General features: G+C 37.4%; 1 protein-coding gene across 9 annotated transcripts in view; it reads right to left on the minus strand.

Annotated features, from left to right (window-relative positions):
• Positions 1-14507, minus strand: part of KDM4C (lysine demethylase 4C) — a 325582-nt gene that overhangs the window by 256052 nt on the left and 55023 nt on the right. For 6 of the 9 annotated variants that reach the window (XR_009246612.1, XM_058672446.1, XM_058672439.1 and 3 more), the window contains exon 5: positions 8755-8948. Coding sequence is in view for 6 of the 9 variants with exons in the window: in XM_058672446.1 (XP_058528429.1) it covers positions 8755-8948 (194 nt within the window). In the remaining 3 variants the exon portion in view is untranslated. Of the gene's footprint in view, positions 1-8049; positions 8504-8754; positions 8949-13372; positions 13569-14507 lie in introns of those variants that run through there. The other 3 variants (XM_058672443.1, XM_058672442.1, XM_058672445.1) reach the window with 2 other exon arrangements.

Genomic DNA, 14507 nt, shown 5'->3' on the forward strand with positions numbered 1-14507 from the left:
CACAAAGTTCAGCTATATCAAATCTGATATATCCTGTCCTGAATTTCTCTTATACAAGCCATATGAATCTTTTACTATCAATGACAATCTAGATATAGAGTGTCTTGAACTTCGTAAAAAAGTTTTCTATAAATTTTAGAACTTCCTACATATCAGTCCAGGTCTAATGAAGTCATCATATAGGATGTATCACTATCATTTTATAACTAATTTTTGCAATATTCATCCAGAAGATGCTAAAAACAACATTGAAAGATCAATTAAGACTGAAAAAAAAGCATGAACTGCACAAATATATGACATACAAGTTTTGGTGCCTATCTGCAGAAGGAGGATACATGGGGAATTATTGTCAGGAATGTCGAACACACACAGATCAACGTAAGATGAGCTCCATAGAAGCTAGTAAGATGATATGACAGAGAATTAGAGATACATAAGTCACAAGATAAAGAACATGGTGGTTCAAGCAGTCAGAAAACATGCTACAAATTACAGATTCTTTAGTTTCAAGTCAAATGTAGTGATTTACTTCTACCTGCTTTATTAAATTAGTTATCAGCCACTTTGCTAGCAGTATGTTTTACAATAACATATCTGAATACTTATGATCGAACATATTCGATCATAAACATATATCCGCCACAGGACAGTTTTTCAAATCTCACCAAAAAATGATTCAGTTGGGGTAAATTCATCAGGCTTCACAAGATTTTAAGCATATATTAGAACATATCCTTGGAATTTTTGGCATCTTACAGATCTGCAGCAAACAGGATTTTTCCCTTGTACAGTGTAATTCAGATAACAGCAACCCATTTCATAAAGAAAACTACTATAAACACAAATATATGATTCCTTTAAAGAAAAGATTTTATTTCTATTTGATGTCAAAATCAGAGAAAAATAAACAGAAAGAGAAAGCTCCTATAAGCTGGATCGCTTCCTAACTTCCCTGGACAATAGAGGCTGAGTCCGCCCAAAGTTTGGAGCCAAGAACTCAATCTAGGTCTCCTAGATGGTAGACCCAACGACTCGGAAGGGTGTTGGTATGTGCCTCTCTGCTGATGGAACTAACATATGAGCCACAGTAAGAGTGAAGACAACACACTAAGACAAGCTGAATCCTAATCCAGTCCACCCTGGCAATTTTCAATGATTCCAGACGTTCTGAACCACCATGGCTAATGATTCAATCTATTACCCTTTTGAAGATTATTAAGTTTCTATCTCTAGACGCCAAGATAATCTCATCTAGAGAAATACAAAGTAGATACCATTTTTACATGAATTAAAATATAGATTCCCCACAAAAAAGATTCCAAATAACACATAAGAACTCATGAAAATTAAATATAAATGTAAAAAATAGCATTCCCATTTATTCATAGGTAGAAACAGAGAGAAGTATGCCCCCTTGCATGCAGTACAAGGATGGACTCACAACGAAATGGCTGGTAATCTACATTCTAGGGAGACATCTCACTGGCAGCACAAAGGACTTAGGAAAATTCACAAAAGCACCCATTGGAAGACAGTGGGGGGGGGCACAGAATGGAGGGAAGGGGACAGAATGGAGGGGAGGGGGCTTGGGGAGAGAAAGTGAGACCCCAGTGCCTATTAAACTGTGTCATAAAATATTTTTTAAAAACATAGCATCCCCAGCCTTCGAGAAAACAAAAGGGAACAGTGTTACAGTCTTCACTCTGGGCTCAAACTCCATCTTGTCCCAATCCAAGATTCCTATCTAAGAGGTTTAACAATGCACCTTTTCCTTAACTCCTGATAGACTCAGTTTCTTGCAGTATATTTCACTGAATAAAACAGAATCTAAATAGAATTCGGATCGAATATTATTCCCAAAACATAAGGGTTTATTTCTTATTCCAATAACAGTTTCAAGCAAAATATATAAAGGAGAAATCTGAAATATCACATAAATGATGTTGAGTCAAATTTTTTCATATTTATACCTCTAAAGTTTCCCCCATTTCTGGAACCTACCAATTATCACAAGATTAGAATCTAGCAATAGTTTTGTCCCACAAAAAATGAAAGGCATGCTACTATTTTAGGTCTGAATACAACCACATTAAAAGAAAATTAATGGCAGAAAATGAAAAATAGGTCAGCTTTCTTCCGGCCAATTCCCTTATCTTTACTCATTTCTTTTATCTTAAATCTACGGGAAAAAACAGAATCCACATTTCAAGAGTCACTAAAAGCTGAAAAAGAAAAGAAGAAAAAAAAAAAAATCCATGCTCTAAGTTGCAGAATCCTCAGTTTTTAAATAGAGCAAAAACACAGGGGAATACTGCCCTACCTGGGCAGCCCCTTGCTTCTGTTAACTGACTGACTGGCACAGTTCCTGGCACCAAGGGACTTCAGAATGATAGTACGACAAAATGCAACAGGGTCACTAAGTGTAACACCCTTCAATTCCAACTCAAACCCTACTTCCTGAAAACTAAGCTTATTAAAAACACATTTTGGGGCCCGGCGGCATGGCCTAGCAGCTAACGTCCTCATCCTGAACGCACCAGGATCCCATATGGGTGCCAGTTCTAAATCCCGGCAGCTCCACTTCCCATCCAGCTCCCTGCTTGTGGCCTGGGAAAGCAGTCGAGAATGACCCAAAGCCTTAGGACCCCGCACCTGTGTGGGAGACCTGGAAGTTCCTGGCTCATGGCTTCAGATTGGTGCAGTTCTGGCCATTGCGGTCACTTGGGGATTGAATCATCAGACTGAAGATCATCCTCTCTGTCTCTCCTCCTCTCTGTATATCTGACTTTACGAAAAAAATAAAACAAATCTTTTTAAAAAACACATATACACATTTTGGGTCATAAAGGTAGCTTTTATAAATTATTTGTCAGTCCAGCTGCAGAAGTAAGTCATGACGATGGTACTTTGCTACATATATCAGAATGACAACAGAGAAGGTAGCAGAAAGGAAAATTTGCAAGCCCCTGTAATGCTTACAAGGAATTTTAATATTAATTAATTAGTATGTAATTTTAGAGTTCCTCTATGATTACCTAAAATTTCCAATGAGTAAAAATGTACTACATATATAAATGATGACTTCCTTTACAACATGCAGTTACTGATTTTAACACAAATATATTTCATCACTTCCAGAAAAGGAGACTTACTTCCCAAATCCAATGCTATCCTCATGGACAGGTCCATTAGGAGACTATGCTGAGCACACATTTACACGGGTCTCAGTTTCAACTGCAGGGCATGTACATGTGTGTTGGCATGCACCTGTGTGTCAAGTAGGTTCAGGAACTGGATGCCTAGTTCAAAGTAAAATATTCATGAATCTGTCAATCAGTAAATATTTTTCCTACCAATGACCACTGTACCCTTATCTTCCTATCACTAAAGTAAACACCAGTACAAACTTTATGACACATATCTAACGATATATTTCCAATGTATTTTTTATATCCATTAACAATATTATGTTGGAAATACATAGGGCTATGTATAAAAGTAATCAGTGTGACATACAGCTAAACTTAAGTCATATTTCAACTGAAAAGTATTCTAAGAATCGATTTTCCTTATTTAGGGAACACATTTCCCTAGGAAGAAAGAATACTGTTCCTACCATCATCCAATGGGTCTTATCATTTTCAACTATAACCTATTAATGGGGTTAAAGTTATTAACGTAAAAACCTAACAAGCACAACTTAGTACGACGGGTTGTTCATTCAATTTTTCACTATATATACGTAATGTTCTGTATTAGATGGTCCTATGGAAAAATAATTCCAAATAAAAAAGTCCCTCAATAAGACCGTTCATGTAACAAACATCCATTGAGTATGTACTGTGGACTGCTTCATGCCAGATACTATGCCAAGCAGTAGAATATGACTATGAAACAACTACTGCTCACAGATTAATGGAGCAGTACATACATTAGCTTAATCTAGTGCCATGTAACTTATTCATTCTTTAAAAATAAGACTGAATGTCTTCAGCAATAATCAAATTACTTAATTATAAACACATTTACAATTTCAAATAAAAAGAGAAGAAGATAAAGGGACCAGAACAAAATGAACAGGAGTAGAGAAAGGCAGAGTGAAGGCAAAGGCTCCAACAGACGTCCAATAAGAGTGTCTGATCACCTAAAATGAGCAATACTTCTAGGCAATTCCCAATTACACTGGCAAATATCCTTTTCACTTAAGTTGTATTTCTGTTCTTTGTATCAAGGGTCTTTATTAATAAAAGATCCATGAAGTTCATGTTTAAAATTCTTCATTCCAGGCAGACAAAGAATATATTTGCTATATGAATATAGGATGTTAGTATCTACTAAGTACTTAGGATACATGAGGAAGTGTGATATGTACTTTGTATACAGTATGCTATTAAATGCACACAACTACCTACTGAGATGGGTATCAGAATCACCTTGGTGATTTAAGAGAAGAAACTAAGACATAACACTTAATATTGCCAAAGATCATATATAAAATAAAAAGTAACGCCAGACCTCAAAATAGCACTAGTGTAAAAGGTTGTGATCTTAAATACTATAAAACACTGAACAAATGATATAATCTAAAGGCATCAACACTAACATTTTATCCTGATTAATCTGAGCCTTCTAACGCATACTGAATATTCTTACAAAATCTCACTGTTGGTTAAAGTAAAACAACAAAATCAAAAAGGCTGTATTCTTAACCTTTTTAACAACAACACCCAGGGAAATTTCTCACACCACAACTATCTATCCCATTCTTTCCAGCGAAAATCCGAATGTTTCTTCATTGTGTTTGGGCATGGTGTGGGGTAAAAGGGATTCAAAGTACCACCTGACTTTCATATCCCCCAGCAATTATGTATGTCTCAGAGTTTACACCTGGAGCTATCATACCTGCCACTACTCAGAAATCTGAACTTGTTATATTTCAAAAGAGAATCTTTTTGAAACATTCTACATGCTTCTTTGTCTGTCTACAGTGATCTACAAAAATTTAACACTCTCCTAACTCAATACCTATAGGGCATCAATCCTATAACCAGGTTCCATTTGTTCAGTAGCGATGATTCAAAAGGCAGACAAAAAACACGAAGCCCTAACTTCAGGGAACCCACTAGCAAGTTAAAGGTTTGTAAGAGAAAGAAAGTGGGAAGTCCCAACCATTTGTAAGATGGAAATAGAGATCCAAACTAGACACAGTACTTAGTCTGAAAAGTCTTCAGGCCAAATACAAGGGTACATGGGCATATGTGAGCTGCAAGTACCTGGTAGTAAGAAGGGAATCTCTACAATAATCTAACTCAAAACAAGGAACCAAAGAATAGAAATGAAGAGGAAGGCATAAAAACATTGAACGACAGCTAATATGGCCAAAGAAAGAAGAGGACCCACTAGAGGAACAGGTACATGAAACACAGGAGAGGCTGCACCCTGGAGAAAAATTAAACCAACTGTCCTCCAGCAGAGTATATACAACTCCACAAGGCAGGGACAATCAGAACAGAAAAACAGCCCATGCACATGCAGGTGCCCACACAGAATTTCATATCACATAGTCTTCCAAACATTTTGTAAAGTAAATGAAAATATTCTTATGACTCTAACCACAAATTACACAACTGAAGTGATTTTATGGATGATGACACTGAGGTCCATAAAAGAACAGGTATCCTGTGATTGGTGGAACAGTCGTGAGTGCAGCACTAACTGCTACCTTAGATTAAGCTCTGCCACAGACACTGCCTACCGCCCAAAATTCACATGAACACCACCTTCCAAAGCTTACTTCAAATACAGTATAATAACTTCTAAAATGAATTTTAATGACAAAGTTAGCTCGCGTATTTATACAAAAGTAATGCAGTATTTCATAAATCTGGAAAATATCCTTAGAGCCATTATAGCTTTCTCTAAAAAAGAAATAATAATTTGCATATCTGAAAGGTTAAGTGACAGAAATAGGACAGACAGGGAGAAATCTTCCACCCACTGGTGCTCTCTCCAAATGGCGGCAATGCTCAGGGTTGGGCCAGAATGGAGCCACAATGGAGCCAAGAACCAAGATCTGCTTTCCAGATCTCCCATAGAGAGCCCAGGCCATCTCCTGGTGCTTTCCCAGAAACATTAGCAGGCAGCTGAATAAGGAAATGGAGTAGCCACAACTCAAACCTGTGTCCAGATGGGATCCTGGCAGAGAACACCCCGGCTTAATCAATTATACTACAATGCCAGCCACTACTTTGCATTTTTATTAGCATTATTCTGCTATTTGTTTTCTATAGTAGTTATATGAGAAAATTTTTGCAGATTAGCTATCATAATTCAATACTTTATTATTTTATTTACAAATAATGATACAAGGTTAAAGATAAGTGACAACATAAATCTACCAAAAGTATATAATGGACTCTATATACTTAATGACTGTGCCAGAATTAACTACTGAAAATAAACATACTGGTTAAAAAAAAAAAACACTTTGGAAATGGACATAATTATTCTCATCAATGAATAGTGGCACTCTTTCTTGAAATCACAACACTAGAACTGGCCCTACTCCTAACAGAATATTCTTCTACATGTGATCAATAGGAGATATCAATATGTTCCCAACAGAAGAAAATGCAATCATACCCTCTAAACTCTCCCAGTGGCGAAAACTCAAATTAATGTCCCAGCTATCCAAGTCTTGCTACTAACTGTTCATATTCCTTAAGAAAAAAACAATACATTCACCAAACATGCAAAACTGATCCACTTCGTTAAATTTTATTCACTTGAACTAAGTGTCAGAAAGAGCAGTCAGACAGCCAGATACTCGAGGTACTTTCAGGAGCCCGTGGGTTGTGTCAAAAGTTTCCTCAGGTCTCCCAAGGCTAAATCTCCAAAGTTCTAAGGGATGGCAATACCACCAGACTTTACACAGGGAAAGACGAAAACCACACTCACAGGCCCATAGGAAAGAACTCGCAACTGGCCCTAAATAAGCACCTGAGCAACGAATAATCCCATCACGAATGTCCTCTTTATCCTAGAACATCTATTACATGGTTAAGACTTTCAGCTTTCCATATGTGTGGCAAACACCCAAGTACTTGAGTCATCTTCCAAAGCTTTCCCAGGGGCATGAGCAGGGAGTGGGATCAGAAGTAAATCGTTTCAGATTTCAATACACACAGTGATGTGGCATGCAAAGCAGGGAGAACCCACTGAGCCACAAAGCCATTACATAGCAAATGCTAAGTTTGCTTTATCCCACTAAGAGCAGGACATGAAGAAGTTATCAAAGGAAATATGCAGCTAAAGCACTTTAAAATAAGTTTAACAACTTCTCACTAACTTTCCTTTTAAAGTAAAACTCTACATCAAATCAAGAACTGTTCAGATTGGTCTAAAAGTTCAGGTGTCTTTGCCATTAAAAATAAACTTTTACGTTCAACTAAATGTCATTTTACATCATGAGAAACAATGCTATTATTTAACTTTGGTGATGAAGGCTTACAACATTTATGGGAAATTATTAAAACCTCACGGTCAAGTAGGGCAAGGTGAACACAGATACTACACATTGCTCAACACCTGGTCAACAGGAAAATTTGAAAGATACCATTTTCTTTGAATTGGAAGCTGGAAAGCTATTGAGTTGGCACAAACACCCACAGAACATTCTACCCTGTTCAAAACCATAGGAACATCAAAGGGGAAATCACAGAGCTTATGCAAACTTTTATCTCATGAAAAATAAAAATTAAAAAAATTAACTTGGAAGAAATAATAAAATATTTTGAAAGTTAAAAAAAAAAGAAAAAGAAACATACCCTCTGTGCTCCAAACTGCACACCTAACCTACTTCTGCTGTCTGTATGTTATTTGGTATGTATGAGGGTGGGAAGGGTACTTGACCTGTTGGTTAAGGTGTCATTATTAGAGTGCTTGGGTTTAAGTCATACTAGCTTATTGCTAATACGCAACCTGGAAGCATATGACAACTCGAGCAAGGAGATGAGTTCTTGTCACCGCTAGGGAGACCAGACTTACTTTCCAATTCCCAGCTTCAATCTGTCTTCTGGACATTTGAGGAAAGAGAACTAGCAGACAAGAGTTTGTTCTCTCTTTCACTTTCCCTCGTGAATTAATTGTTTAAAACAAAAAGACAAAAAACAAGTTGAAGTATTAAGTTGACCAGAAAGTATACTGACAGATTGTGCATTTTACAGAGGGGCTCACAAGCACAAGGAAAAGCCGAGATGTTTTAACCTATTAACATTCATATGTCCAATGTTCTTAATCTTCTCTCCACACTGATTATCCAAGAAACACTAATAATAATCCATTCCTTTTCTCCTTCAACCCTCACATACTGAATGAACCTTTCCACTTCATTAGAAGATCACTATGTTTACTTGAAATTCTACATTCAGGGAGTCAACTTTTTACTCCTAACTATGCCCACACATAACCTCCAACAAACGCTCACAGAAGGAACTACAATTAACTCAAGACTAAAATATCAATCAATCCATGAGATTTAAAATGATTTTGCATTTTGTATATATAACCACTGAGTTTTTGATTTGTGATCAAAACCTTGGACAAACAGGAAGGTAATTATTATAATCAAAAATTTATGCACATCTCACATTAATCTAAAACTGCCTGACGAAGGAAAGATGCCTCTTTAACACATGCATAATGACTAAATTTCAAAACTCCCAAGACAACGAGTACAAACAAGAAACTTGCCAAGACTTGGGCTCTCCAAAGTGCAGATAGTTGATACTGTAGAGGTCCATGTCTTCCGTATGCCACGCAAATGTGGTTTTCCACATGCCAAAATACAGATAAGGGGTATTTACACCTTCAATGGAAATACCACACTCTTCTTCGACCACATCTAATACAGTATTTAGGTGAGCTATGTTCCATTCATCCACACCCTGAAACCAGAAAAGAGAGAAAAATCAAATGTTAATAAACAAAGATAACATTCACTAATCAAATCATCATTGGCCAAAATTACCACTCTGTATTTTAACTCATAAAGAAAAAAAAAATCAATCACCACTCAAGAGCCATATGCATATATCCATTGTTTTTATTCTAAGATTTCCATCAACAAAATCTGGCATTTGATTCCAAAAGGAAATAAAAGTTCTCATTCCTCACTTACAGCTAGCAAAAATCAGTAATTCAAAGTACATAACCTTGTATCCTTGGTATGCCTTTCTAAATTTAGGCTTTCCTGTTTCTTTTGCAGTCTAGATGTCATGTGCAATATCAGGTATCACCTTAAGAAACCAAGTGCCGGACCCAGGTTCTGTAGCCTAGTGGCTAAAATCCTTGTCTTACATGTGCCAGGATCCCATATGGGCCACCGGTTCTAATCCCGCAGGCCCACTTCCCATCCAGCTCCCTGTTTGTGGCCTAGGAAAGCAGTCAAGGACAGTCCAAAGCCTTGGGGCCATGCATCCACATGGGAGACCTGAAAGAAGCTCCAGGCTCCTGGCTTCAGATTGGCACAGCTCCAGCCTTGCGGCCACTTGGGCAATAAATCAGCAGACAGGAGATCTTCCTCTCTGTAAATCTGACTTTCCAATAAAAATAAATAAATCTTAAAAAAGAAACCAAGTGAAAAATCTATCTTTAACCATTCCTCTCTCATACCTATCAAATTTAGTTTTACCTTCCTTAAAATTCCATTGTAATTATTAGGGAAAAAATATTTGACATTATCCTATACCTTTAACTAAACCCTAATTTCTTACATTCATGAGCAACTTTCAACCTCTCCCATTTTTCGCTCCTTACTGGCCACAACCTCTGGTAACCACCATTCTATGCTCTACTTTCATGAGAACAACTTTTCTAGATGCCATGAATCAGTGAAAACATGCAGTGCTTGTCTTCCTGTTCCTAGATCATCTCACGTAACAGAATCACCTCCAGTGCCATACATGTTGTTTTAAATTACAGCTCATGTTTTATGCACTAATAATTCTTCATGGTGTAAATGTACATTATCTTTGTCATCTCAAAACTGATGGATATTTAGGTTGTTTCTGTTTCTTAGCTATAATAAATACTGCAACAACAAACATAAGAATACAATTATTTGCAACAAATAGATTTCATTTCCTTTGCATACACAATCATACCCAATAGAGAAGTAGCTAGGTTATATGGTATTTCAACTTTGAAATTGCTCAGGAACCTCCATTCTGTTTTTCACAGCAATTATATGAATTTATATGCATCCTTTCTCCTCATCTTGGCCAGTACTTGCGCTATCTTTTGTCTTTTGATATTAACTATTCTAAACAGAATGAGGTAACATCCTGTCGTGATGTTAATTTGCATTTCCCTGATGATTTCCCCACATTTTTTACTTAAAGAGAAAACTAAAACGTATAAAATATCAAATTTGCTAAAAATTGCTAGAGTGCAAATTTTGCGAAAATTGCTGAAATGATGCAGTTTTATAAAAGTAAGCCAACCTGCTGATGACACGACAGAGGATAATATTCACTAATTACAGAGCTAAAGTGATAAATTTGTTATTTTTAAAAACTTATCAATTATTAGTTGGCTGTAGCTCATAATTGCTTAGAAACTCTTGTAAAAACTATATATTTCCCCCATATATTTTACTCATAATCAAATCAGAGGGGCATTGTATGCAATCACTGGGTACTTGCAATGCCTTTAAAAACACTTTGACTCTATTCATTGTCGTTACTAAAAAGGGGTAGCAAAAAAGGCTCCCTCCAGTAAGTATGCTAATGTCCTCACCTAAAACCCCTTTAAAATTTTCCCTTTACATTCCGCTGTAAGCTCTTCGGTTTGTTCTGTATTCATTCTGGTCTTTACGCAAGTCTAATCAGTGAGCTAATCTGAACTCATCCAACTTCTGGATGAAGAAAATTATTGACCGGACAGTTACAAAGGTTGAGGATATAATCTAAATTCTAAATTCTCCTAAAGAATTTAATTTTTAAAGTGTTCACTCTATTATAACATAAGCCACATAGTGGCAAGTTTGCTATTTGGAAATTGATCAAAATAAACAAACTTTTACAGAACAACTTAGGTTCCAATTTATTAGTTTCTCATAAAAGTTAAATCAAATTATGTAAAATATTTTATCTCATTCTATTTATAGATACCATCTCTTAATTTTAGTCCAATCAGTCTTCTGTCTAATCACTAACAGATTTCTATTTAAAAGCCATTATTGAAGTGAAGCATTGAAACTGGAGTAATAAATGAAGGCCACATTTTAGGAACCATTTTTAAAATGAATGAGCTTGCGAATTCAGACAAAACTACTCCTCTGAAATTCTGGAGACATCTCAATTTTATTTCCAGTGGACACATCTGAAAAATCTGAAAAATAACCAAAGGGTGAATCCCTGAACATTACAGATTGGGGGGGGGGGGGGGCTTAGAAAAGAGGACAGAGAACAAAGAATATTTTTCGTAAAGACCCAGGTTATAGTTGCTGCTCTGCCACCCACTACGGTGAAAACCAGTGCTGATACCCACATTCGTCCTCAGAAAAACATCAGAGTTCTAGCATCCTTCAGGTGTTCCTTAGATCACCAAACAAGTGAATAAACACAAAATCTGTAGGAGGTCAGGGAGATGAAGTAGCAGTAGTAGGTTAATCCTTTGCCTAAGGCACCAGCATCCCATATAAGCACCAGTTTGTGTCTGGGCTGTTCAACTTCCAATTCAGCTCCCTGTTTATTATCTGAGAAGGCTGAAGAAGATGGCCCAAGTGCTTGGGTCCCTATACCCACGTGGGAGAACTGCAAAGAAACTCTTGGCTCCTAGCTTCTGGTCAGCTGAGCTCCAACCATTGTGGTCATGTATGGAGTGAATCAGCAAGGGGAATACCTCTTCCTCTGTCTCTCTCCCTCGCTCAATCTGGAAAATCGACCTTTCAACTAAAAACTAGCAAATTTTTAAAAAGCAACTTTGGAAAATAAAGCTAAATAATTCTTAGGATGGATGTAATAGCTATCCCCACTAATTTCTAGTAGATCTTATTGGAAAGCATCCTAAAACCAACAAACATGGGAGAAATGATAGTAAAATCCTCTGAAACACACTATTCAAATTCTCCCTATTAATGAGCAAATAACACATCTGATGAAGTTTATTCTTGAAAAGTAAAGGCTGCCCGAGTGCTGACTCTTAATTTCTTTTGCAAAAATAAAAAGTCACATAATTTTAATTAAGGAGTTCTGCAAATATTAACAGTAACTGGTATTAACAAAAAGAGATAAATCTTATTGCCCCAACATGCTTTCTCCTATGTTTACCCTCTTCTTTTGATAAAATTGGCTAGCTGCCTCTTAGGACAGGCTCTTCTGAAGAGTTTCAGGTCCCCCTCTTTTATGCAGAAAAGAAATAAACTCATGTCAGTGCTCAGGTGAACTGTGATAAATATCTATACATACACAAATATGTAAACGTAAAACATCTCTTTACACTACATGCACATACATGCTACACTTATTCAAAATAATCCAGTTAAATAGGTAAACTAATACTCAGTTGAACAAATGAGAAAGGCAATACTCCTAGCTTAGTAGCAGGTAGAAAAATAATCTCTGGATGCCATTGTGGCATTTCAGGTAAAGCTACCACCTGCAATGCCAGAATCCCATACAAGCGGCAGTTCACATCCCTGATGCTCCGCTTCTAATCCAGCTCCCTGTCAATGCCCTGGGAAAAGAAGCAGAACATGACTAAAGTACTTGGGACTCTGTTGCCCACCCAAGAGTCTCAGAAGAAGCTCCTGGCTCCTGGCTGTAGACTGCATCAGCCCTGGCTCTTATAGCCATCTGGGGGAATAGACCAGTAGATGAAACACAGACAGATCTTTCACTCTCTCCCTGTGTGTGTGTGTGTGTGTGTGTGTGTGTCCCTCTCTCTAAAACTGACATTCAAATAAATCATCTTTAAAGTCAAACACACACACACACAAATGAACAAACCAGTGTGGGAAACACAGGCTACACTAGAGTTGAAAGTTCTCTTACATACTGGTTTCACCATTCACTAGTTACTGGGACCTGATAGTTTACAACAAAGCTGTAACCAACATTCAAATGTGCCAGCCAGGCAATCACGGGACTTCAGCCACCTTTTAAGATCACAGGGACGATCCAGTCTCTCACTGAAACAACTTTCAGAAAACATTCCCTCCCCTTGAGATATCGGAGACTTCTTAATAGTACAGAAAGTCCAATCTGTCTATCTCATAATACAGCTATAATTAAAAGATTGCAATGTGGCTGTGATATTATTCTGAAAATCTTTTCTAATGAAATTGTTATTTTACCATCCCTTTGAGGGGTACTGAGTTCCCAACCCATCTCGTCTCAATGGCAGTTGTCAGTATGATGTTCCAAAGAGCTCAGCAGGTGATGAAACAGTTACAAACTCTGGAGTCCAAAAAGCCCAGCAGATAGTAACAATGAAATGAAATGAAGTAGTCAAGTGTATGTCAAAAAAGGTGGGAAGAGTACATTGGAGATAATCTATCTAGTCTAAAGGGGACAGAAATCAATCGATTACATCTTATGATCGTCACCTGAAATCCTGCCAAACTTTCCAATATTTAAAATAAAGCCCAAAATTCAGACTTCCTGTGACACTAGCGAACTTTTAACACCTTGGAGATTCAAACAAAAAAGATCCGTGACCACATTTGCATAAAGGTAGCAAGCAATAACAGAGCTTAGATTATTATAATAATTTTTAAGTAGATAAAGGAAGCAGGGGCTTTGCAGACAGGTCATAAACACAAAGTTAGTGCTTGTAAGCTTAAGACACACAGAAATACTTCAAATCTAAATCATATATTTGGGCCCGGCAGCATGGCCTAGCAGCTAAAGCCCTCACCTTGAACATGCCCCGGGATCCCATGTGGCCTCCGGTTCTAATCCCGGCAGCTCCACTTCCCATCCAGCTCCCTGCTTGTGGCCTGGGAAAGCAGTCCAGGACGGCCCAATGCATTGGGATCCTACACCCATGTGGGAGACCTGGCTCCTGGCTCCTGGCTTAAGATTGGCACAGCACTGGCCGTTGCACTCACTTAGGGAGTGAATCATCAGACGGAAGATCTTCCCCTCTCTCTCTCTGACTCTCTGTATATCATCTGACTTTGTAATTAAAAATAAATAAATCTTTAAAAAATAAATCATATATTTGCTCAGCACTAAGCAACTATGTCAGGACTCTATAAATGCATCCAGTAGCTAGACAAAGTTGATGCCAGCCAAATGAACACCACAGGAATTAACCCTACATACGCAACTTCATCTCACGTGCCATCACAATGCAGAGATCCAATATGACAATGGCCAAAGCAAGACAAAATAAAATTGCAAAAGTATAAAGTCTTGCTGAGCAAGGGTAAAAACTGAATAAACTGGGATCTAGCCCAGCCTTAATAACAACATGTGACTCTCTAAAAGGAGCCCTGT

Source organism: Ochotona princeps, chromosome 14 (genome assembly GCF_030435755.1).
Source record: "Ochotona princeps isolate mOchPri1 chromosome 14, mOchPri1.hap1, whole genome shotgun sequence".
NCBI classification, from domain to species: domain Eukaryota; kingdom Metazoa; phylum Chordata; class Mammalia; order Lagomorpha; family Ochotonidae; genus Ochotona; species Ochotona princeps.